This window comes from Spermophilus citellus (genome assembly GCF_964194105.1).
Source record: "Spermophilus citellus genome assembly, chromosome: 2".
In the NCBI taxonomy this organism is placed as follows: domain Eukaryota; kingdom Metazoa; phylum Chordata; class Mammalia; order Rodentia; family Sciuridae; genus Spermophilus; species Spermophilus citellus.
In genome coordinates, this window is record NC_138183.1 from 175,341,351 (window position 1) to 175,366,612 (window position 25,262).

Sequence of the window (25,262 nt, forward strand, 5' to 3'; positions counted from 1 at the left end):
GAGTTACTATTGATATATGGTTTGTACTTCCAGCCATGTTTGATTATTTATCCTTTTTAAAAAAAAAATTAGTTTGTTTCTCCATGATTATTTTTCCCTTTGCCCTCTCTCTTTACCGAGGCACTTCCCACTGATGGTTTTGGTTATTGTTTTTTATTTCTTCCTCGTGTAGTGTTTTGCTCAAAATGCTTTGCAATGCTGGTTTTCTGGCTGCAAATTCTTTTAACTTTTGTTTATCATGAAAGATTTTTATTTCGTTGTCATACCTGAAGCTTAGTTTTGCTGGATACAGAATTCTTGGTTGGCATCCATTGTCTTTCAGTGTTTGAAATACGTTGTTCCAGGATCGTCTCGCTTTCAGCATCTGTTATAAAAAATCCATTGTTAACCTTATTGGTTTACCCCTGAATGTAATCTGCCTCCTTTCTCTTATAGCTTTTAATATTTTCTCTTTGTTCTGTATATTGGATATCTTCATAACAATGTGTCTTGGCGTTGGTCTACTGTGATTTTGTGTGGTTGGTGTCCTGTATGCATCTTCAATTTGTATATCTGTTTCCTTTTTTGTTTCTGGAAAGTTTTCTGTAATTATTTCATTCAGCAGGTTACTCATTCCCTTGGTTTTAATCTCTGTACCTTCTTCTATCCCGATGACTCGTAAGTTTGGTTTTTTTATGTTATCCCATAACTCTTGGATGTTTTTCTCGTGATTTTTTACCAGCCTTTCTGAGTTGGCTAGACTCTTTTTCAAGATGATATATTTTGTCTTCATTATCTGACGTTCTGGCTTCTACTTGCTCCACTCTGTTAGTGATACTCTCAATTGAGTTTTTAATTTGGTTTATCGTTTCCTTCATTTCTAGAATTATTGTTTGATTATTTTTTATAATCTCTATCTCCTGATAAAGATGCTTAACTTCTTCTTTTATCTGTTTATGTAATTCATTCTCAGTGTGTTCTTTCGCTGCTTGAATTTGCTGTCTCATATCCTCTTTAAGGTTCCATTCCATCTGTCTAAGGTGTTCCTTGAGTTCTTTATATGACCATTTTTCTGATGACTCTAGGTCCTCCTGAATATTTAAGCTGTCTTGCATTGTTTGTACTCCTTTTCTTCCTTGCTTTTTCAAGTTTCTCATGTTACTTCTTGTTCTGTTTGACTGCTGAGTTACTGTTTACTCCTATAAATTTATTTGATGCTTGGGAGGAAAGGTATTAGAAGGGAAGGGAAGAAGTCACTAAAGAGAATGAGAGTAAGCAGGTAGAATTCAAGGATGGGGGAATAAGAAAATTGAAAAGAAATGAAAAGACAAAAGAAGAAAAAAAATAGGAAATAAAAAAGAAAAAAAATTTAAAAAAATCATAATAAAAAATTAACATTAAAATTAGAAGAAAAAAAATTAAAAAAAAATTGAAAAAAAAATATAAAACAACAAGGAAGAAAAATGAAAATGAAAGAAAAAGCCCAAATTAAAAAAAAAGAGAAAAAATAAAAACTAATAAATGCAGTCTTAGAGTTTGATTAACTTCTCTTCCAGTAGGTGGCGCTGTGCCCACAAGGTCAAGTTTCTCCTGTCAATATGCGGGAACCAATCACTGTGCAGCAGCTCCTTTTCCCAGACTGGGCAAGTCTCCAATCCTGAGTGCCTAGGGCCTCCTCTTGTGTCTAGACACTTCCCCACTTTTCCTCTAGCCAGGCCCCTCTCATGGGTGCCGCTCACCACAATACTGGCTACACGCCAGGTCTGCTGCTCCCGGGAGCCCTGTTTTCATGGACGACTGGGCACACTCTTCCAATTTGCCATTCCCTCAGACCCTAAGTTTGTAGAGCTTGGGGCTGAGAATCCTCAGCAAATTTTACTTGCCCTCCGGTAGCCACGCCCCCGGTAGCTGGTGCAAGAGATCTCAGTTGTCAGCACTGGTGAGAGCGGTAGCCGGGAGTTCGGCGCCACGGGTCCCGCGCCACGTCTGATTCCCTTGGTCTGGCTATCGCGCTCACGGGAGAGCTGGGAGGGGCCCTTAAGGTTTTCCCATGTGTGGAGAGGGAAGGCTAGGGAATTACACACCTGTAGCCACAGGTTTCAATGAAGTTATCTCCTCCGCCGCAGTCTGGTGACGTCAGTTCTCTGCCATGGTGGTATCTCTTGCAAATGGCGACAGTTCGTTTCCCTTTGCCGGGTGACCAGTGCAACGGGTGGGTCCTTACTGTCTCTCCCAAGCCCCGTTTCAAACCTGTGGCCACTACCTATGAAGGCTCAGTTGGCATTTACCTCCATAGGAACAGAAGGGCCGACCAGTTGTTTCAGCCGGATGGATTAGTGCTGAGTCACAGCTGTTTGTCTGCGGGAAGCAGGGGATGCGGGAAGCAGGGGAACGGGAGCTTGAATTCAGCCGATCTGGGCTCAGTGTGTGTTCTAAGAGGCCCAGACTGATCGCCCCAGATCCACGTCAGTTCAGCATTGCCTAGTGATCCTGAGCAAACAGAATTTAGATTGTTTAGGACTCCCTATGCCCGCACAGCTGAAGAGGTCAGAGACTTGATCTCTCTGCGCCCGCCGCCATGTTCAAATGTATTTTATGTAAATGCTGCATTATCTTACTCTATGAGTAAACTGGATGATACTAAACAAGAATTCAATCAGCTTACTCTAGCTGTATCTAATGATAATGATATTTAAATAAGGCAAGTTGTTCTATCTATCAGTCAAGGTGGCAGAGCCCAGTGGGATTGCCATGTGTAATTGTTTAGTTAAATGTGATTTTTTTAAAAAAATAGCTCAACTTTTAATTAGAAAGCAGATTGTGAACTGACATTTTGATTTGTCTTTAATGGGGAAATTAGAAAATAGACCCATCATAATAAAAACCCAGATTCTAGTCTAGAAACAGGTGTAATGCCTGAAGAGTAGGACATGATTTGGGTAAACCATTGCATGTAAAATAGGCCATCCTCTGTGACCATTTTTGTTGAGAGGTTTTCTTGTACTACCACCTTGGATTAACATTTCCTATGGGAGACTCTATCCTGGAATCCCCTGGATAGTATGGTACTCCCAAGTGTATAAGTGTCAGGGACCAAGACCAAATACTGATATTCCCTTTTACTGGGAATCCTTAAACATCAGCATCAGGAAACTGGGAAATCTTAGCCAGGAAAGGTTATGCAGGCCTCTAGTCCCAGTGACTCAGGAGGCTGAGGTGGAAGGATCTAAATTTGAGTCCAGCCAGAATCACCCTGGGCTCAGTCCCCAGTATTGAAAGAAAAGAAAGAAAAAATTAGCAAACCTAAAACTTAAGTCTTAAAGAGTGTGTCTGGCCACACACTTCCAGATGAAAATACCATTTAACTGTGTTCTTAATCCCAAGGCTGGTATTTTGTTACTAAGGATCATAGTAAAAGCGACTGTGTATGTCCTGACTGAATTTGGTGCCATAAGCTCCTTCTGTGGCCATACCCCAACTTGAGTTGGCACAGTGGTAGGACATTCAAGCACCATGAGAGTCCCCAGTGAGGACCAGTGCCCATCATTCCACCTGACTCCTCTGTGTTGTGCAGTACTTTTTATTCCTTTTATAGCAGTAAGCAAACATGGCTTTCACTTGGGCACCTCAAGCTTACTGTGTCTAAGTTTTGACTCTTGCTCATCTTCTACCATTATCCCCTTTCTGGACCTACTTCCTCCCCTCCATCTCATTAAGGTATACAGTTGTTAATTCACTTTTCAGGCTCTAACCTGGGAGTTAAATGTTAATATTTACCTTTCTCTTCCTTCAAATGATAAAGTTCTAACATTGCTTCTTCCAAAGTGAATCTTGAGTCCATCCACTGCCCTCCCACCTCCAAGCCAGCATCGCCAGCATCATCATTTACCTAGGTTATCACCAAGGCCTTTGAATTGGTGGTAGCCTAGTTAATCATTAAAAAATACTTGTCATATGATTTCACTCTACATGGTCTACTCAAAACCTGTCAGTGACCTCCTACTGCACTTGGGTGAAGCCCATATGCCCTGCATGGCCTGTGAAGAGGACTGCATGGTCTGGCCCCAGCCTAGCTGTGTACTCCACAGCTCTGTTGGCTTCATATTGTTATAGCTTCTGAGACTATTTCCCTTCACTCTTGACTTCCTTGGAAGATTGCAATGACTTTGATTCATGAGGTTCTCAAAGATGTACTTAGAATGGATATTATGTTTTGGGAAGTAGAATAGGGAGTGAATTATTCCTTTAAATCCCAGAATATCAACTCCTAGAACTCAGGTGGGATGCAATTTCATTTGGAACTTTAATAAATTAATAACAAATGTGTAATCAAATAAAATTATAATGCCTTCTGCTACTCCCCAAGTAGTCCCTCACCTAAATATTTTCATATAAAAATGTCCAACATCTTAGCTCAGGAAATCATGAAAGAAATTTGATTTTAGGCTGCTAGTAGAAAAGACTGTTATTCTACAGAGGAAAGGAAAAAAGAAAGCTTAAAAATTAGTGTACAGCTTTTGTTTTAAACACATTCCTTGTATTCTAAAGCCTGCGTGTCATCTTTGCTTTGAGCTTTCCTCTTGTGTGTGTTTGAGGAGGTGTGCATACATAAGCACACATCTCATGCATGTACTGGTTAATGACCCTCCCTCCCTCTCCAGGCCTTCTATTCAAGGTAATTAATGGGAAAACTGAATTCCAGCTGGATTTTTGTTGTACCATGACCTCAAATTAAGATAACTTTTCTACGATCTTGAATTTGAAATGTTTTAGGTTCTAAATTTGTGCTTCCTAATGAGTTACAGTAAAGTTTGTAATGAAAATATCAGACAAGGTGATCTTATACTCTTAATTGTGTGGTAAACAGGGTGGTCCAGATTCTGCCAGATGCATGGAAGCACAGATGTGGACCCCTCATTCATCTTGGGGAGTAGAAAGTCATGTGACCCTTGAAATGGTTCTTAACAAAGTGTTTGTCAAGTGGGAGGGGTTGGGAAAGAAGTGCATGTGGGCATTTCAGACAGCTGTGTAGTTAGGTGGCCAGGGAGGTTAACCAGAGCATGGCATGCCCAGAAAACTGTGAGGAGGGTGGTAGGGCATGTGGCGAGAGCCATGGGGGGAGGGTAGTAAGCACTAAACTATGGGCTAGAGCCAGATTGTGCAGGACCTTCTTTGGGGACCAGGTTGAACAGGGGTTTTGGTTTTTATTCCACAGGCCAGAGGAACACCACTGTAGAATTTTATGCTAGTGAGTTGCTAGATCAGATTTGTCTTTTAGAATCAGGATTCTGTAGACATGAACGGTACTCCTTAAGACCTCCTGAAGGGTGGTGATCCTATTCTGATTTTTCTGTCAGTCTTTTTATCAGTTCTTGTGGATATAAGACTCAAAATTCTGGGCTTTCAATTACAAGACATAACTGCAGCTAGCTACCAGTAATCATAAAGATGTGAAGTTACCGAAATGTGATTGGTGTTGTTAGTGCCCTGCTGGAGTTTCTGGATGACTCTGTGTTCCTCTGGGAGGCCAGGACCTTGCTGTGCTTAGCACTGTTGTGTCTCTGGTCCCTCTTAGCATGAACACTCTGCTTGGAGTTTCTGCAGATCTTGGAAACAGCATGCTATCAGGGCAGTGTCAGTGAGGCCATGAATTTGTGACAGTTTGTAATGGCTGGGAATCTAGATGCTTAATTATCAATTGCTGTCAACTTGGCTTTCTCATTATTAGCTTAACATGATTTGGTTGGTTGTTAACCCTGCAGTATAGAGTAATGTGTATGTATGCCAGGGATATTTTTTTGGCTAAAATGTTTCCAGTAACTAGACTTTTAATGTATGAAGTTTAGGTTAGTCATCCATACCCGTTTGCTAAAGAAGAGGTATACAGCTCTCACCTCTGCATCTACAGTGATTTTCCATTTCTTACCAAACTGCTTTTTGCTGGTAATAAGGGAAAATGTGTGGGATAGGCAAGTTGTGGCATCCTTTACTCTGCCTCCATGGACAGTGGTTTTAGGATTTAGAAATGTTTGTGTCACTTGGGGCTTGAGAAAGTTGGTAAGCTTAGGGGGGAAACACAGGTTAGCAGGCTCTTGCAGAAATCCTCATGAGCAAAGATGAGAGCTAAACATGGGCCTGTGGGGATGAGAGAATGGGGGCATGTTTGAGGGAGTGGTGGGATGAGGAGAATATAGGGAAGGGAAGATTAGGTTCTGAAAACCCCAGACTTCTTTCTTAGGCAGTGTTAGTGAGAGGAACAGGCTCAAATCAGTGAGCAAGTGCCAAGATGGGAAGACTTGGAAGTAAGTGAACATTTGGCTTGTTCTCCTACTGTGCACCAACAGAAGTGTGACCATGTGGGATGTGTTTGGGAATCACTGTTAGGCTCATCATGTGCAGGGTCTTAAAGGCCAGGCCACATCCTCACGGTGTTGTGTTGGCAAGGGGGAGCCATGGAGACTTGGAGGCTTTTTAGTTAGAACACCAACATCAGATTTTGGTTTCATTGAAATTCTTTCTGGCGATTAAGAGTTCGGGAGGCTGAAGGCATTAGGATGAGGGCTGATGGGGACTCAGTGGTGGCAGAGGACACACAGGCAAGTGATTATAGTGTCTCTGCATGCTTTGTTTATTTGGGTGTGATGGGATACAGATTTCTAGAGCTGTACAGGGGGGAATGATTGGCCCCTGGTAGCTATGACAGGAGTGGGGGAGTGGCGAGGGGAAGATGGAGTCCGAGTCAATGTGGCAACAAGGCTCACCTGGGTTAATGGTGGCACCATGGTGGTGTGTGTGGACTGAGGTCATCACTGACCTGGATATCTTTGGGTACCTTGATGAACAAATGGTGAGATCAGTAAACCTGTCTTCAGTGCTCAAAGGCTATCTGGTGCTCTGCCCAAATCGTCCTCACTGACTAGGCAGTTTATAAGTTGGCTTTAAGTCCAACAAATAAGAAGGAGTTTAAATTAAAGATCATATCACTTTGTTACTGACAGACTGACTTCAACAACTCTTCTTTGTCCAACAGGGTTATTCTCCTTTCCCTACCCCAAAGCCCACTCTTAGGAGACTTCAGAGAACACCGAGACACTGCTGGGTAAATATCTGATAGAAGCTTAGCTGTGTTTTGCAGAATTTTTCAATTTTGTTGGGAATCAAAGGCCTATAGTGATGTGTGAATGATAAACTGTGAGATGTCAGCAGTGGGTTTGCAAAATGGCTTCTGGATTAATCATCTCAGCCGCTCACTTCTCCCTTTTGCTAAGCACAGATCTGCTCTAGTTGCTCTGGCCCTCCTTGCTATTCCTTGAAGCCTCTCTGGGCCTTTTCCTCCTTGGCACTCTCTTCCCCTCAATCTCCCAACTTGTGCCCTTGTTCCTATTGGGCCTCTGCTCTCTGTATCACAGCACATCCCTACTGTACCACCTTACTCTGCTGTGTCTTCCTTCATAGCATTTGCCCCTTGACATTTTGCACATTTATTTGTTGTCTGTGTCCCTCAACTAAAGTGAGATTCATGAGATCAGGAACGTTGTATGGTCATTTTTCCATCTCTGCCACCAGGACATATCTCTAGCATATTGATGAGATTCCTTTGTATTTGGTGTATAGTGAATGATCCAGTAGACCAGTCGATTAATCAAACTGTATATTCACAACAGCTAATCAGTGTCTGGCATGTGGTGAGTGATTAGTCCCTAGCACTTGGTGCTCAGCAAGCATTAGTTGAAGAAATGAATGGATGGGCACCCTTCCTTTCCAGTTTCCCAAGACTGATCCCTAGTCAGGGTCAACCCTGGTGTCTTTATTGGAGGAAGACCCAGACATATGTAGTCTTTCGAGCATCTGATTGCTTTTCCTATTGGTAAATTCAGTCATCCCCTCGTTCTTCCTCTCAGTGTGTCTGTCATCAGCCAGGCTCTGTAATTAACGTACTATAATTTAGCTTAGGGATGGATTTTTCATTTTAAAGATGCTACAAACAACTGGTGCTTGTGATATCTTGATTGTTAATGAAGTTCGTGCCTAAAAGTATATGAGGGCTGTTTCAATGTTTGGGAGGAAGGGGCTGCTAGCCCATGCCTGGCCAGGCTGATGAGTTCTGGCAAAGTTGCATTTGTCTAGCTCCGGGGTGCACTATAAGGCACTGGCGTGGGGGCAGAGCCACAAGGTGAGTGTGGTATGTCTTCCTCAAAGGTCACATTTTATCCAAAGATTTGGAAGAAATGACATTTAAAGAGTATTAAAACAAATGTGGATATATATTGGAAGAGAATTCAGCATAGTTTAGTAGTCATGAGCAGGCTGTAGAACTAGACTGCCTGGGTTTGACTCTGCCCCACCCCCTACTGGCTTTGTGGTTCTGGGCCAGTTACATGATGGCACCTCTGGGATGGGAGTCTTTTGACAGTGGAACTAGCAACACAAGGATGCCGGGAATCAGTTGAGAGCCATGGATGGCTTCATCACAGTATATGCACATTATAAATAAACGAAGCTTATGTTCTATATGATTACTTGACATTTTAAGATAACAGAGAAGACTGATGAATTTTTATTCTTATGTTGGTTGTCCCTCAGAACTGGCCTCTGGAGATGGGTAGTCACTCACCTCTACATATTTCAGGTGGAAGTTAGAGAAGCTTTGCCTTCAGTAAACACAGCAAACACAGCTTGCGTGCTTCATGAATTCTTCTCTCAACCTTGCCTTAGTCTTGATCTGCCAGAGTTAAGCTGTCATTAGTGAAAGGATAAATTAGTGATGCTTACTTAGAGTGCCTGCTGTCCTAAAGTACCTGATTGAATAGCAGATGAAGGTGAGGGTATCTGTGGGTTTGGATAAAGAATTGCCATCTAAGGAATGACAGGGTTTAGAAGAGCTTGTTACTTTTCTGAGCATGTTCACACATTATTACCATTACATTCTCATAACAGTTTATTCATTAAGGTAGAAAAGACTGTCAGAGTAGTAAGAGACATCAGCTCTGAGGTCCATCGCTCTTTTATCTGATTTTTGAATTTCATCTATAGCATCCCCTTCACCTTCACAACTCTGCCTGGTTTCTTCAGAAATTGAGAGTTCCCCGCCTCAAAGGCAGTCCAGTCTGGCTCCCTATAACTTCTAGCTCTTGGTTCGAGATCTGTCTTTTAAAGCCTCAACTAAATCGAGCACTTCTTTAACATGTAGCTCATACCCCTTTTGATACAGACCTCTGGACTTAATGTTTCCACACCTTCACCCAGGCCCCATGCTTTAACTATCAAGTGTATTAAATCAGTGAGATATAGTCCTCACTATAGCAGGTCGTCTTAGCCCTTTGGTTAAACTCTGGGTCACACCTCATTGGCTAATGGTAAAATTACTCTGACCAGCACAGTGTGTGTGTGTGTGTGTTGTGTGTGTGTGTGTTAATCTGCCATCTCTATTGGTTTTTAAAAATTTTAATGTTTTTATTAGTGTATTATAGTAATAACATAATATTGAGATTCATTTTGATATGCATGCATTTAATATAATTTGCTCCACTTTGGTTTCTAGTCTTTCCTCTTTTCCTACTCTTCTCCATTTCTCTATTCTCCTTCCTCTACTGGGCATGCTTCTATTCATTCATAGTTTCTTTTTTCAAATTGGTGTTTTATAGAAATAGATATACATAAAGGTGAAATTCACTGTGGTATATTCATATATGTACATAGCATAATTTGGTCAATTTCATTCCACTTTCCTCCCTTTTCCTACTGCCCCCCCACCATTCCCTATCCCTTTCTCTACTCTGCTGATCTCCCTTCTATTTTCATGGCTTCCTTTCTTTTCCCCCCTTACTTTGGTCTAGCTTATGAGAGAAAACATATGAAAGAAAACATTGAACTCTTGATTTTCTAAGTCCAGCTTATGTTACTTAGCATGATATTCTCCAGTTCCATCCATTTCACAGCAAATACCATAATTTATTCATTCCTTTTTCTAGCTGATTAAAACTCAATTGTGTATATTCCTCACATTCTTTATCCATTTATCTGTTAACCTGCACCTGAACTGGGTTATTTTTTTTTAACAGAATAAAACAAAATAACAGAGTATATAGTGGAACATATTTGTAAATTTGTATTTCAATTTATGTTGTGTTTGTTGTTATATAACTGTTCAAAAGCCATTTTGGGGCTGGGAAAGTAACTCAGTGGTAGAGTGCTTACCTAACACACGTGATGCCCTGTGTTCAATCCCCAGCACTATGAAGAAGAAGAAGAAGAGCCTCTTACAGAATTTCAAGCCATTTTCTTCTTATTTAGTCATCATCTTTGTGCTTTCCATGGTTTAATTGCTTCAAGTCAACTAGTTAAAAACAAAGTTGTGTTATTCTCCAGGTAGCTCAGAACCTAGACATATTCTTACCAAGCAATAAAGCATCTGATTATAAGTTGGCCTGAGAAATGTGATAGTAAAATTTGAACAGAAAAGGGAGGGGTGGGATTTAGAGGAAGACACAGGATTGAGAATTCAGTCATTTTCTGATGCTGATTTCTGTGTGTTGGGGAACAGAAAGCTGTGGAGAGGGGAGATTGCCCTAGAGGGGTCACATGAGTTCTTTGACTAGCAATAGGGTATCTCTTTCTTCCTTCAAAGCACTGCCTTCACTTAGCTTCCAAGATTCTATGTCAGGTCCTTTGCCATCGCCATCATCTTTCTCTCTCTTCCCTGCTGGTCTGAGTCAGTCTAAGCCTCACCTCCTCCCTACCTGCACCTGTGCAGTTGGCCACCTTGCTTTAAGATGTGTGACCCTACCCTCAGGTGGGCCTATGCTGTGAGCCAGACACACAGCTCTCTAGGGCATTCATGTCCCCACCTGGACAGCTATTTCATGACTCATCTCTCTTCAGTCTTCCAACATCTCCTGGCCTCCTAAGCTGATGATCTTCTTCCTGTACTTATTTTTTTTCACATGCAATTATTTTGCCATTACTCCTGGTAATGGTGATGATAGCTAATGCTTACATTGTACATAACACATACCAGATTCTGTTCTCATATATCAGAGAACAGGTACAATTACTAACCCTGTTTTTCGGGTGAGAAATCTTGAGTCACATAAAGATTAAGTGACCTGCTTGTGGTCACAGGGCTGATAAATGGAAGAATGTGGATTTGGGCCCAGGTACTCTGCCTCTGATTCCTCAGTGTGCTCTCATTTGCTGAGTCTTGAGAAGGGTCAAATGCTCTGGGTCTCCAGTCTCTCTGCTCCACTGCCCCATCCACCGGCACTGTTTCTCAAAGTTGCTAAGTCCTACTGTGACCAAACTGAATGGTCAGTTCCTTTTGTTAAAGCATCTCCTTCACTTAGCGTCTAAGACACTGTGCTTTTCCTAATTTCTTCCTCACATACCTCTTACTGGTTACTCTTGACTCCCCCAAAGCTGAATACTGGATGGCACCAGGGCTCAGTCCTCAGAGACCTGTCTGCACTCAGTCACCAGCCTCTTAGCTTTATGTGCCCACATCTCCTGAAGTCCTAAATCCAGCCAGTACTCCCAGAATTGCGGGCACAAGCATCTCGTTGCCTGCTCATTGTCTCCACGGGCTGTTAATAGACCCTCACACCTGGCAGATCTAAACTCCTGCTTTCCCCACACTCCAGCCACTTCCTCCTGCCAACCCCAGGTCTATTATTCCATTTCCCCAGGACAAAGTCTTTAGTTTGTTTTCTCGTTTTACACTCTATTCCATTCTGGGTAGCTTCCTCCTTCAATGTGCACTCAGTACCGGCCCACTTTTCATGGTATCTGCTGCACCAAGCTTTCTCATCTCACCTGAGGGGGTCATTGGCATCTCCACTGAGTTCTTGCCTCAGTCTTTGACCCCCCCCCCATCACAGTCAGTTGTCTACACACAGTTCTTATAAAATGTAAGTGTCTGTGGCCCCTGTTTTGTCCTCTACCTGCTTCCACTCTGACTTCTCACTCCCTTCCACCCTCTTCAGCATGGCTTTGTAGCTGTGCCAGGGATGCACCACCAAAGGGCCTGGCACATGCCTGGCTGGTCTGCCTGCCTGGAAGGTCTTCCCAGGAATCTGCACAGCTCATTTCCTCACTCCCTTCTTTCTGTGGTGCAGGGTCCCTTTCTCATGAAGCCCTACTTCATCAGTTAACTCCTACATGTGCAGCCTCTCATAGCATCTCATAGCACCATCTGACATATAGTCTGTTTATTTATTGTCTGTCTCCCTACATTCCCTGTGAATAAAGAAAGCTCCCTTACATAAAGGCAACACTTTTACCATTTGGTTCATAGCTGCATCCTCAACATTATCCCCTGATGTATTGACATGCTCAAAAAAATATTTGAATGGTAGGTATTTTTATCCCTGTTATACAATGGCATAATTGAAGGTCCAAGAGGCTAATTTAGTTAGCCAGGGTCATGAACCTTAGAATACCAGGATGGACCCTGACATGCATTTAATTGCTCCATGTGCTCCTTTTTCTTGTTAAGTAAGGACAATAAGCAACACACAGAGTTCCTGTGAGGATGAAATGAATGATGCACAGAAAAGCACTTTGCAAACCCCAGCATGCCAAAGAAATGTTACTTATCTAGTTTATTGAGAACCCTGGCTTTTCATGTCTATTATTCAGCAACTCACCCAAAAGTCCTTTTGTGTTCTCAGATTTTTATTTAGAAGTAGTTGATACTGCCATTGCCAAAGTATGTATTTTCTTCTTCCTTCTGTCCTTGGTGTGAGGCGTGTGTGTCTGCTTCTGTCTGTAGCTCTGATCCCCGTACACCCAACACACACACTGACTGCAGGTCTAGGAAAGCTTCCCAGACCTCTGTGGCCTGTCTGTAGTAGGGGGCAGTGGAGCTAGCATCTGTCAGCCTGTGGTCATTTGTTCCTATATGTGTTCCTGGGGAGGGCACTTGTGCTATCAGTAGGTGCTTAGAGGGTGTCAGGAATCACGTCTTGCACAGCACACCTGGCAGTCTGCCCACCCCCTGTCCCCACTTTGTAGCAGAGTGGAGTGAAGTGATCACAGGCCCATTATGGCTAAATACCAAGGACATAAAATGAAGCAAGCACACTTGATGGACTGCAGAGCTGCTGCTCCCAAGAATGGATTTATGTCTCCCTGAACTCAGGGCAGCTTCCCTGGGCTGGTCACATAAAGCATGGAGCAGTTTGGTCTTTCTCATGTTTCACGTTACTGTAATGACACAGCTACAAGAAGAGATGGCAGTGATCTCCCTATATTACACCTTCTTGTGTGTTGATTTATTTGTGTTCCTGATTTTGAAGTGAAGAAAAATGCAGTGATTTTCTGCATCTTAAACTGTCTTTTCCGATCACAGGAGAGCTTTGGCACTTAGGGGGATAACATTGAGAAGAGGCCAACAGTCTGTTCCATGGGCCTGGTTACTATACTCACATTGATTGTGTGCTGGGATGTAATTGATGATCCACAGTGACTTAACATGGACTCTAGGCCAGGTCAAGCTGTTCTTGGCAGGCACTTCTCCAGTAGCCTGTGACGTCCTTGGCGGCCTCAATGCTGTTGGCCCATACAGTGTAGGGGTGGGCAGAGAGAGTTGCAACTTCTGCTGGGTGTCTTCAGAGTAGCCAAGCCCATACTGAAAATTCAGACTTAATGCAAACACATCCTTTAACTCTGGATGACTGCCTGGCCTGGGGTGTTCATGCAGCAATACCTTCCAGAAATCAGGACAGGCCTGATTTAAGGGACTGGCTTTACCTGCTGCCAAGTGACACAAGCCCTCTCACACTTTTTGTGGAGCTGATGGGCATGAATGGGTCCCTTGGTTCACAAACTTTGTAGGGGTATCTCAGACCACTTAGAAGCAACTGTGTGGAATGGAAGCAGCACAACTTCTGAGCCAGACAGAATGGGGTCAGGATCACAATTGCATTTACTGATCAGCTGGGCCTACAGCTCTAAGGCCTGTTTTTTCACTTGCACAATGGGGATCAGGGTGCTGTGGGGCTTGTGTGTTTATAGAGGGCATAGTCAGAACTGACAGGTAGTGAGCACTCAGGAAGCAGTAGCTGCTGTTCTTAGTGGTGGGGTGATTGGGAGGCATGGTGGAGTCACACATAGAGAATGGGTAACCTTTGAATTCAGGTCTGAGTTCAAATCCTCATTCAGTTGTTCATTTGTTAAATACTTAATGCATTCTTATTATGGGTTTTCATTGGAGTTGAGATGGTGCTGGTCCCCAAACAGTCTTTGATCTTGGGAAAATCAGTGTATTTCTCTGAATCTCAGTTTATGTAAAATAGGTGCAATCATATCAATCTTGTATGACTGTGGTGAGAATGAAATATGTATTTATTTATAAGTGGTACCTAGTTTATTATTACAGATTTTATTTTCTAACTCTGTGGTCTGTTGCTTAAAAAGAACTGCTTGTCTTAAACTAGTCCAGCTTTGATGCGCAATGCAGCAGATGTTTGTTGAGTACCTGTAATGTGAAGGGCATCCTGCCAGCCCCAGGGGAATATTGTTACCAGCAGGACACATTTGCAGTCCCTGAGAAGGGGGTGAGGGTTAGAGGCTCAGCTAGTTAGGCAGTGGCCTCCAGCCAGTGCTGCAGTAAAGGCATGAGTTGAGTGCTGAAATATCATTGAAGGGGGAATCATATCTTCTGCTTAGAGAGACTTGTGAAGGCCTTGCACAGGGTTGGTCCTGGATAAGAGAGACTAACAGCTAGATAATGGTGTACAGGGAGGAGGTGTTTCAACAGAGATGTTGCATCAGCAGAGGTACAGGTGCATGTGCAGGGATCACAGGTGTGTTGGCAATGGTGGGGCACTTGGGGTGTGATGAGCTGGTTGAGCCTGAAATGTGCAAAGCTTACAAGAGGGCCAAATGTGGTTCTCCTTATTGCATGGGACAAGCATAGTGCTGTCCAGAAAAAGTGTAATTCAGGCCACTCATAGAATTTGAAAATTTTCCAGCAGCCACAGTGAAAACAGGTGAAATTAATTTTAATTATTTTATTAAACTCCATATTTCAAATATTGTTCCCACATGTAATCTGTATAAAATCCTTATAAAACATTTTACATTCTTTATTTTGGTGCTGATCCTTCAAAAGCTGGTTTGTATTTTATACAATAGCACAGCTCATTTTGGCTTATAGCCACTTTGCAAATGCTCAGCAGCTACATATGGTGATGACCACCATATTGAACAATGCAGAATAAGCAGGTCTGGGATGGTGGGAGTTGGGAAATATCTACATAATCCTGAGCTTTCAATCACTAGTCTGAACCAAACTTTTTCCATCAAACCTTTGAACACATCTGCCCAACAGCTGATTGGTAACTCACCAAAAAGAAAAGATTGGGAGATTGTGTTACTCACGGGTTATGGAGCTCTCAAAAAAACCCCAAAACAAAACAAAACAAAAAAAAAACAGTCTCCCCTCCACTGGACTACTCTCTGTGGATTACAAGTTTCTGTGTGCCATTTATTGTGTATCTGGTATGGCCTGTTGATGTCATATGTTATTTTTGATTTTTCAATAACTTTACAATGCAGGGATTTCCCGTCCCCCCTCCCCCTTTACAAAGAAAGAAAGTCAGGACATTTAGTACTTTGCTAAAAGTCTTATAGCTAGATGTGGCAGAGCTGAGGCTCAAACCTGTTTTCAATCCATGTTCTTACCTTTTCTCCTGTCTCCCTAATAGGATCTAATACTGTATACATTTTGATCTGCAAGTTAGAAAGAAGTTCATATAAAGACTCAATGAGCATGTGTGTATCAGTATGCACATAGAAAAAGACTGTAAAGCAGTAATCAGAGAAAAATCATCAACTTAAAAATTTCTGTGTTAAAGGATGTGTGTGTACCCTCCTAGTCTCCTGCCCACATGCAATTGGAATGTTTCAGTGCTGACCAGTCGCTATGGGCTCACATTGATGGGGGTGGGGCATAGTGGGTGAAGTTTCATTAGAACCAGCTGGAACTCCAGTGTTTATGAAGTTTCCGTTTCCCTGGTTAGGGTGGCTAGAGGTAGTGGGGTGACCAGACTGTGCTCACAGCCATAACACTAGGACTCAGCGGTGGCTTCAGCGTCCATCCTGTTCCATCTGCTTACTGAGAAGAAGCCAGATGGAACTGTGTGAGCTTCACTTTTTGTTTCCTGTGTGCAAGGGGCTGGTCAGCAATGGAGTGTCCCCATGATGGACAAAGGGCAGGAAGATGTGTGGGGTATATTTAGGAAGTTGATGACTATAAGCTTCAGGGCCAGACAAATGTGGGTTTGACCTTTGGTTCTGCTCCTCCCTTATTTTGTGACAGTGGAGGTTTGGATTCCTCATAATGAAGCTGGAGTGGTCCTTTCAGTAGGGCTGTGTGATCAATGTAAGGTACACAGGTCCACTGGAGCCAGCTCACATTGAAAGAGAAATTTGCCACAATAGTCTAAGGACAAGAGCCTTATAGGGACTAAACTAAACCGTTAAGAGTGGAGTTGAAAGGTAAGCTTGGAAATCAGTTCTCTGCCTCTCATCTCCTCTCACCTGGCTTACCTGTTGTCTCCTACATATGGCACTGAATGGTTTCCCCAATGCCTGCATCTTCATCTCCAAATTGGAAAAAAGTACCTGGAGGAACTTAGGCATATCTCTGTAACTTCAGTTTTTTTAGTGGTATTTAGATTCTTGAAGTTGAGGCCAATTGGCCCAGCTTCTTAAAGCATGCCACCCATTTCCAAGGTCTTGGCAGAGTCTGCATGAGCCAGCCCTGGCCTAGGAGAGGCTGTGTGGTCCAGTCAAGAAGGCCAGAGCCTATGGAGAAATGGTCTTCAGTCCACTCAGGGGTGGAGTGTGGGCAGTAAGGATAGAAGAATGTCAGCCATGAGGACCAATTTTTCTGAGTTTGCTTTCTCTCTCTCCAAGATGATTATTTTGTAATCCCCTTTTTCTTAAGGCTGCTTCCCAACCCCTCAGACTGAGCTGAAGCCCTCAACCATTTCATTAAAAAAAATTGAAGCCTCTGTCTCTCTTCCATGTGGCAGCCCTTGCTGTCTCTCTCCCCGACCTGCCTTGTACTCAGGTGTGCTTTTCCTCTTTCCCAGGTATAAGTGTCCATTGTGTTCTTACCCCCTTTCCTAAGACACCCACCCTGCATTCTCAGCAGCAGGGTTTTCTTCTGATCTACTAGACCCCTCACACATCCTCTGATTTCTCTCATTACTTAAAGTCAGGAAACTGCTTTTGGCCACATATGTTCTTCCAGCAGAACCTCAAGCCAGCTGTCTGCCCTGTGCTGCTTGAGGTGCTGGCCTGCTAACTAGCTATCACAAATTGCCACAGTTGTAAGGTGCCAGTGCTGCAATGGGAGTCAGTGGCCAAGCACAGTCAGCTGATGTGTTTTCCATAGCAAAACTTTCTCAATGAGAAGCAGCATGTTTATTTACATTCTGGCTCAAGCTCCTCTTCCCAGATAAGCAGTGAAATGCAGGCTGCACTCAGTGATGCATCTGAACTCTCCCTTTAACTCACTTGAAGCCCTCATGGTAGGCTCTACTTCGCTGAGTCCAGTAGGTCCTGCTTTTCCTTCATTTTGGTTGTCTTTTTGGCAGTGACCTCTTGATTGTGTTAGTCCCCTTGATACCATGTTTTCTTCTTTACTTGCCTGTTCTCCAAGTCTCCTTTGCTTGGTGTCTTCCCACCTGTTAGTTTTTGGATCTGGAATGTCCCCCAGAGTCTCATATCCTGAAAGTCTGGTCAGTCCCCAGTGCAGCAAGGTTCAGAGATGGGGTTTTTAGGCATTGATTAGAGCATGGGGACTCTGACCTCACCATAGGGTTAATCCACTTGATGGATTCATCCATTGAGCCAAATGGACTACTGGGAAGCAGGACCTAGTTGAAGGAAGTAGGTCTCTGGAAGTGTGCCTGAAATGGTTTATCTTCTCCCTGAGACCCTTCCTCTCTGTTTCCTGGCTATCAGGAACTGTGCAGCTTTTGTCCATCATGTCCACCCCAAAGAAATTGAGCCAGCTGACCATGAACTTAAACCTCTGAAACTGTGAGCTAAAATAAGAATTTTTCTCCTAAGTTGTTCTTGTCCGGTATTTTGGTCACAGTGACAAAAAACAATGCACCACCTGACCTTTAGCTAGTAGGATGCAGGCAGGCAGGAGGCTTTGGCCTGGGCCCCTTTCTCTAACTATCTTAGTGTAGTCATCTTACCTAATCCAACAGCTAATGACTTCCAAATATGGATCTTTAGCCCAGTCCCAGGTCTTGACTCACTGGATATTTCCATGGTGGTCTCCAGTACATATCCTCACATGGACAGGTGTGAACAGAGCACTTAATGTTCTTTCTCAAATCCACTCTCCTCCTCCCATGTCCCATTCTCTCATTTCATGAGTTGAGATCACTACCCATCCAGTGGCTCAAGCCCCAGAAATTAAGACTCATCTTGATGACACCTTTCCTCACTGACCCTGTCCCATCTATCACTAAGGCCTACAGTTGTACCTCCAGCATATAACTTCATCCTCTGTCAGCACTGACCCTCCCCCTAGACTGCTCCAGAGTCTCCCCTTTTATTCACCTAGGGTATACTCACCACTGACCAGCCAGAGGGAGCTTTTTAAAACCTGCATCTTCTTGTATCAAGCCCCTAAATCCCTTGTACTGCTCTTAGAATGAAGCCACATTCTTCATCATGGCCTGCAAATTTCTAGGGGAACTTGGCTCCATGTCACCTCTGTCCCTCTTTTCCTCATTCCTCACTCCTGCAGTAAGCCAGCCCCTTCCTGGCACTCTTGCAGCTTCTGTCCTGGCTGGTCCCTTCATCACAGGCTCTCCCTTTTCAGGTATTTTTTCAGAGATGCTTTCTGTTGTTGCTCCCCACTCCTCAGGTGAGCTCAGGGAGGCTGTCCACCACAGCCTGATGAAGGATGCAGAATTTAGACTGTTTGTCCTTTAAGTCCTGACCATCCCAGCAACTCAAGACTTTTTCCAAGTCTCTGGGAACTTGTGAATGCATCTTATAAATGTCATGAGCTGGTCACTGTGGAGGCTGGTGCCTTTGAATGCCAACTGCACATGCGTGGGAGGATGCAGACAGCAGCTAAGGGAGCAGGATGAAAGTCAGGCCGGCACTATTAGCTGGAGTGGCCAGGTGCTTGTTAACACTGGGCCATGGTGCTGCCTGTCAGTCTGCAAGGCTCTATGGGAGATAGCTGCAGGGTCTGACAGGCCATTAGCTCCACAGGGAAATGGCCATGAGTCAGAGTACTGGTAATGGCTTTGTTGCTTTTTAAACAATTTTATGAGGCTTTGTCAGGAAGAGAAGGGACTGTGGGATGCTGTCCCTTGCTCAATTAGAAGCCATGAGTTCTATTTACAGACTGGGTGACCATGGGGAAGACATTTTTCCTCTTTGGCCCTTGTTTTCTCTCTATAATGAGGATCCTAAAGCTTGTCCATCTAACTCACAGGACATTTGGGGCAAGTTCAGTGATGCCTTCTCTGTGCCACACTCCACAGTCCTGTTAGGATGGACACTACCATATGACCCCTCCCAGGTGGTGGCCAAGACTTATAGAAGCTCTGAAAGCTCTGCTAGGGCCACAGCAGGGTAGTTGGTGGCGATGTCTCTGGCAGGCAGAGCTCAATGTATGTATGCATTTTCTTTTCAGATCTTCAGTCATCCTTTAAGATAGAAGTTGTTCTCAAGTTTAGATGGTGACATTGAGGCTGAGTAAAGTCAAGTGACTTGCTCAGAGCCATTTAGCCAATAAGTGGTACATCTGCCTTGAATTCAAGTAGGTCTGAAAGTTCTTTGGAAGACATGAAAAGGAGAATTGGTTAAGCCAGGGGTTCTTATTTTATACCTATACTGCAGGCCTTAAGGAAGAGAAGAGGTTTATTTGGGCTCACAGGTTTAGACCATGATTGGGTGAACGCACTTTTTCTAGGCCTAGGTGGGGTTGGTGTAGCATACCATGGCTGCAACAGTGCATGGCATAGCAAAACAGGCTAATTTCTGATGGGGAAGCAAAAGATAGAGAACAGGACTAGGGCCTCACTATCCCAGTCATAGACATGCCCCCAGTGACATAAAGGCCTCCCTTTTAGTTCTACCTCTTAAAGGTTTCAGCATCTCCCATGAGCACTACAGGCTGGCCAAGCATTTAATACATGGACCTTTGAAAGACATTCCACATCCAATCTACAGTATTCTGTTCCTGCCCTCAGAGGCTTAAGTCCACTTCACAATGCAAAATACTTTCAGTCCCTCTCTAAGAGTCCCCTAAGACTTATTATAGCATAGCCCAGGAGACCACCTCCACATTCTCTTCTGAAAGGGCAGACTCTTAGCTATGAGCCCCAGTAAAAAAGCAAAAAGAAGGTTAGACACTAGGTAAATATGCCCATTCAAGAAGGGAGGAACAAAAAAATGGCAAGAAGTGATTGGTCCAAAGCAAGACTGAAACCCACCAAGAGCAAACATTAAATTCTGTCTCGGTCCATCCTCTAGGGCACACTGTGGTGGAATATGGACTCCCTGGGTCTGGGGAACTCTACCCCTTCAGCTTTGCTTGTTGCTGTCCACATGGCCACTCTCTTGGGCTGGTTTGCACACTGTCTGCATCCTTCCTCAGTAAGTGTTCCTTGTTCTTACCATCTTTAATTTCACAGGTCTATCTCAGCTTTGGCTTCACTCTCACAATTTCACTCATTGACCTGCGTTTTAGTCAGTTTAGCATTGCTGTGACCAAAAGACCTAATAAGAACTACTTAAAGGAAGGAAAGTTTCTTGACTCATGGTTTCAGAAGTTTAGTCCATGGTTGGCCAACTTCGTAACTCTGGGCCTGAGGTGAGGCAGAATATCATGACAGAAGGGAATGCAGGATAAAGCAGCTCAGGACATGACAACCAGGATGAGAGAATTTCATTCACCATGACATAATAAGTACCCCAAAGGCATGCCCCATACCTCTGTGACTTACCTCCTTCAGCCACACCCTGCCTGCCTACAGGTACTACTAAGTTAATCCTATCAGTCAGTATTCACATCACAGATCAATATTATATTAGTCTCATAACTAATCATTTCACCTCTGAACAGTCTGCATTGTCTCACACTGAGCTTTTGGGGACACTTTATATCTACATCCTAACACCCTCTCAGGGACTACTGGTGGAACACTGAGAGGATGTTAGGATGTAGATATAAAGAGACCCCTGTCCTTTCCTCATCCTCTCTTGTGAGACTCCTGTCCTTTCTTCATCCTCTGAGCTCTGCCTGCCGGGGACATCTCCACCATCTCCACCATGCTGCCTGAGCTACTAGGCTTTGAAATCTCTGTAGCAGCCTCCATAATCCCATCACACTAGCATTCTGCATGCCTGCAAAACCAGCATTGTGTTGACTGTGCTAGGGTTTCCTGCTAGCAGGATCTGCACCTTGGACTGCTTGAACCAGGCTGTGGCAGTTTCTGAGTGCCTTGATGGCTGAATACTGGATGATTTCCAAGGTGTTCCTGGACAAGCAGGGCTCCCCAGGGCTCTCTTCTCAGAAAATGGCCCAAGAAAGTCTTTGAAACAAATCTCAATTTCTGCAGGTTTGAGCTTGTTTTGGCTGCTGCCTTGCTGATTCTGAGATGCCCCCCAGGCATCTTTCTTATTGTACTGGTGCAAAGCATTTGGCTTCTTTTTAATGGTGCTAATCTCTCTAGCAGCCAGGTCCTCCTTGGCTGTACCTTTAAATGGGTGCCTTTTTTGGCCAAACTATGAATATTTTAGATCTTTCAGCTCTGCTTCTCTCTGTTCCCAATTACCACTATATGTTTGGTGAAAAGCAGAGTAATAACCATGCTGGTGCCTGGCTGCTGTGTTGCCTTGAAATTTCCTCTGCCAGATTAGTTACCTTTGAGGTCTGCCTCCCACAGAGTCTCAGGTCATGGACAAAACAGTCATATTCTTTGCTGTTGTGTAGTAGGGATTGCCTCTAGTCTATATAGAATAATCATTTCCAGCAGAACTCTCATCAACATCTCCACATTCTTATCAGCATTCTGATCTCCTGCACCTTCACTAGAATGGCTCATTGGGTTCTACTTACAGCATTCTAGGCTTTCCCTACCTGCTTGTTCAAACTTCAAAATTTCTCCTGCAAACCAGTTCCAAAGGCTCCTCTACATCATCTCAAGTATAGTGACCACCACCACACTTCTCAGTACCAATTTTCTATCTTTGTCACTATAACAGATGTCTTAGATAATCACCTTATAAACAGAAGAGATTTATTTTGGAAGTTGCTATCCATGATTGGGTGTACTCCTTGCTTTTATGCCTGATGTGGGAGGTGGGCAGCATAACTGGTTACTTTGTGGCAGGGAAGCAAGAGAGGATGAGGAAAGGACAGGGGTCTCACAATTACCTTCAAGAGCACCTGAAGACTGCCATTAGGCCCTGCCTCTTAAAGGTTCCTGCACCTCCTTATAGTTCCATGGGATGGGGATCAGGCATTTCAGATCCAAACTATAGCATGTGTGTGCTTGTGAGCACTTTAACATATTATTATTAATTTCTTTCTGATAGAAATTGTACATTTGCCCAAATGGTGCTTCCCTAATAATATTTGCTTTTGGCTGCATTGCATCATTCTAGCACAATAATCATCCCACTGTAAGATATTCTGCCTGATTGTGGATGACACACAAAAATACTAGAGGATCCATATGTGACCAAAGGAGTGGTAAGAAATTGGGATCCCATACAACAAAACAAGAAGTCAGGAAAGTATCCAGAAGAGCTTTCCTGACTCAGAATTGACATTCTGCCACCTAACATGGCCACTCAGGTGTAAATGTCATCTTTCTCATTTAGATGATAAGCTACCCACTCCCCTGGCCCCTGAGCACCTCCACAAACCACAGAATTTTACCATAAGAGAATCATAGATGAATAGATGGTGAGGCGCAGCCAGTCCCCCTTCGTTGTTGGTGAGACCCATCTTCCACTGCCTGCAGTGCAGCCTGCAGTGTGAGCTCTGAGAGGACAAAACCCAGTCCCTAAGCTTCATCCTGAGTTCCTAGATGGTGCTCAGCACATAGAAGGTGCTTGGGGTGGAGGGGTTGGATGATGGGGTTAAGGAACAAATGAAGAGACAAAGTGGTTGTTTTTGTTCTCAGAGACCCCCATGGTTTCTGTGTTTTAGTCAGCTTTTTCGCTGCTGTGACCAAAAGACCTGACAAGAACAATTTTAGAGGAGGAAAAGTTTATATGGGGAGCTCACGGTTTCAGAGTTCTCAGTCCATAGGCAGCTGGCTCCATTCCTTGGGGCTGGGGGTGGGGCTAAACATCTGGGCAGAAGAATATAGTAGAGGAAAGCAGTTCAAGATGAGAGAGGAGGGAGAGGGAGAGACAGAGAGAGACAGTACTCATGCGAGGGACAAAATTTACACCCCAAAGGCATGCCCCCAGTGACACATCTCCTCCAGCTATACCCTACCTGTTTACAGTTGCACTCAGTTAATTCCTATCAGGGGATTAATTCACTGATGGGGTTAAGGTCTCATAACCCACTCATTTCACCTCTAAACCTTCTTGTATTTTCTCACATATGAGCTTTTAGGGGACACCTCACATCCAAACCATAACAATTGGCAAGTGCTTTTCTTACCACATTTGCCTTTAACATTGTGATTTCTTTTTCTTTCATTCAATTTGTTCTTGATCATAGTTGTTCTCCCTACAGGAATCTCTCTCCCCGTCTTGACTACAGGAGTGTAGACCTTTCTTCACGGCCTCTCTGGACACACTGTCTTGCATCCTCTAGGAAAGATGCGGCAGCTCAAAGGGAAGCCCAAGAAGGAGACATCCAAGGACAAGAAGGAGCGGAAGCAGGCCATGCAGGAGGCCCGACAACAGATCACCACAGTGGTGCTGCCCACACTGGCTGTGGTGGTGCTTCTGATAGTGGTGTTTGTGTATGTGGCCACACGCCCCACCATCACCGAGTGAGCACCTGGCTGCCAAGGACTCCTTGGGCAGGGAGGGGGAAGCAAATGAAAAATGGCTTTCATGTGCAGAGATGTTCCTGCTGCTGAGCTCTAAGCAGGAACACCCTGCTTCTCTGGTCTTTGACTTGATTAAAGTTTCTCCACTTTTCTTGGGAGGGAATAGGGAACGTTTTATCAGTAAACGTGCCATACACCTTATGGTCCACTTCATGTGCCTTTCAGACTTCAAAGCAGTGTGTGTGTGCGCGTGTGCGTGTGTGTGTGTTTCTCTCATAAATCGATATGTAGCTCCACCTGGTGAGAGGACGACTTTGGGTCATGAAGCAGCTGGAATCAGTGCTCACCTCATCCCCATTGTTTGGAACATGCCACTTCCTACACGTGTTCACAATTTCCAAAGGGACTGTATGTCTTCTCTGTGCTTAATGTGATTTGAAATATGTTGACTCAAAGTGAAATATTTATTTTTTGAATAAAGGAGATAATAGCCTTAAACAGGATGTTTCTCTTGTTTTGCCAGAAGGCACGTCTGTGGGTTCCTTTCCTGGGCCTTGCCCCTTTCTCCACTTTCCTCTCCCCTGGGGCTGGCTGTACCTCCCTTTACTCCCTATTCTTCAGCACTTCCAGGAAAATGATGCTCTTCTGCTAGATCATTTTAAGATTGTGGAGGGAGTCTTGAGAGGGGCAGAAAGTGAGTGTTAATTGACTTGTTTTAGCCATGTGAGAGTTCTAATTGGAATATGACCTCAACTGGTTTTATACCAGTTAGCCTTTCCCACTTAAATACTGTATTTGCAAACAGCAACACAAAGCAGTGCTGTAGGTAAAGGTCAGGCTTGGTTTTGTTCTTAGTTGAAAGGATGCAAATTGTTGGCATTCCAACTGAGTTTCTAATGCAAATTGGCCATGCTGGATGTGTTGCCTCATTTTATTCTAGCAGCATGGTTCTTGAGGTCCTGGTCCCTGATGGAGCAGCCTCTTTGGAGGTCAGATTCAGGTAACTGTTCTGAGGGTGTCTCATTGCTCTGTCATTGCTGATTATAGAGAGATTTGTGCATGAGAGAAGTGCTTTTGTAATCTCAGTGGCTGCATGACTTGCTCACTGATGACACAGGCTGCTATTGGAGATTTGGGGCCTCTTGGAGTTAGTCTCTCAGGAAGAGGAAAGGAAGGACTCCAGCAGATGTTCAGAGATCCTGAGACTGGGTGAGGCTGACAGAGCTCTGAAAATATTTATCAAATGCAGAGGCTGTTAGTATAAAGTTCCTCTTA

At 43.8% G+C, this 25,262-nt stretch overlaps 1 protein-coding gene across 7 annotated transcripts in view; it reads left to right on the forward strand.

Moving 5' to 3' along the window:
- Positions 1 to 24,479, forward strand: part of SMCO4 (single-pass membrane protein with coiled-coil domains 4) — a 75,802-nt gene extending 51,323 nt beyond the window's left edge. For 4 of the 7 annotated variants that reach the window (XM_081281782.1, XM_081281781.1, XM_081281787.1 and 1 more), the window contains one exon: positions 23,726 to 24,479. In XM_081281782.1, coding sequence (XP_081137908.1) covers positions 23,812 to 23,991 — 180 coding nt within the window. In that variant the 5' untranslated portion in view covers positions 23,726 to 23,811 and the 3' untranslated portion in view covers positions 23,992 to 24,479. Of the gene's footprint in view, positions 1 to 7,009; positions 7,079 to 23,725 lie in introns of all 7 variants that reach the window. The other 3 variants (XM_081281785.1, XM_081281784.1, XM_081281786.1) reach the window with 1 other exon arrangement.
- Positions 24,480 to 25,262: the final 783 nt, after the last annotated feature.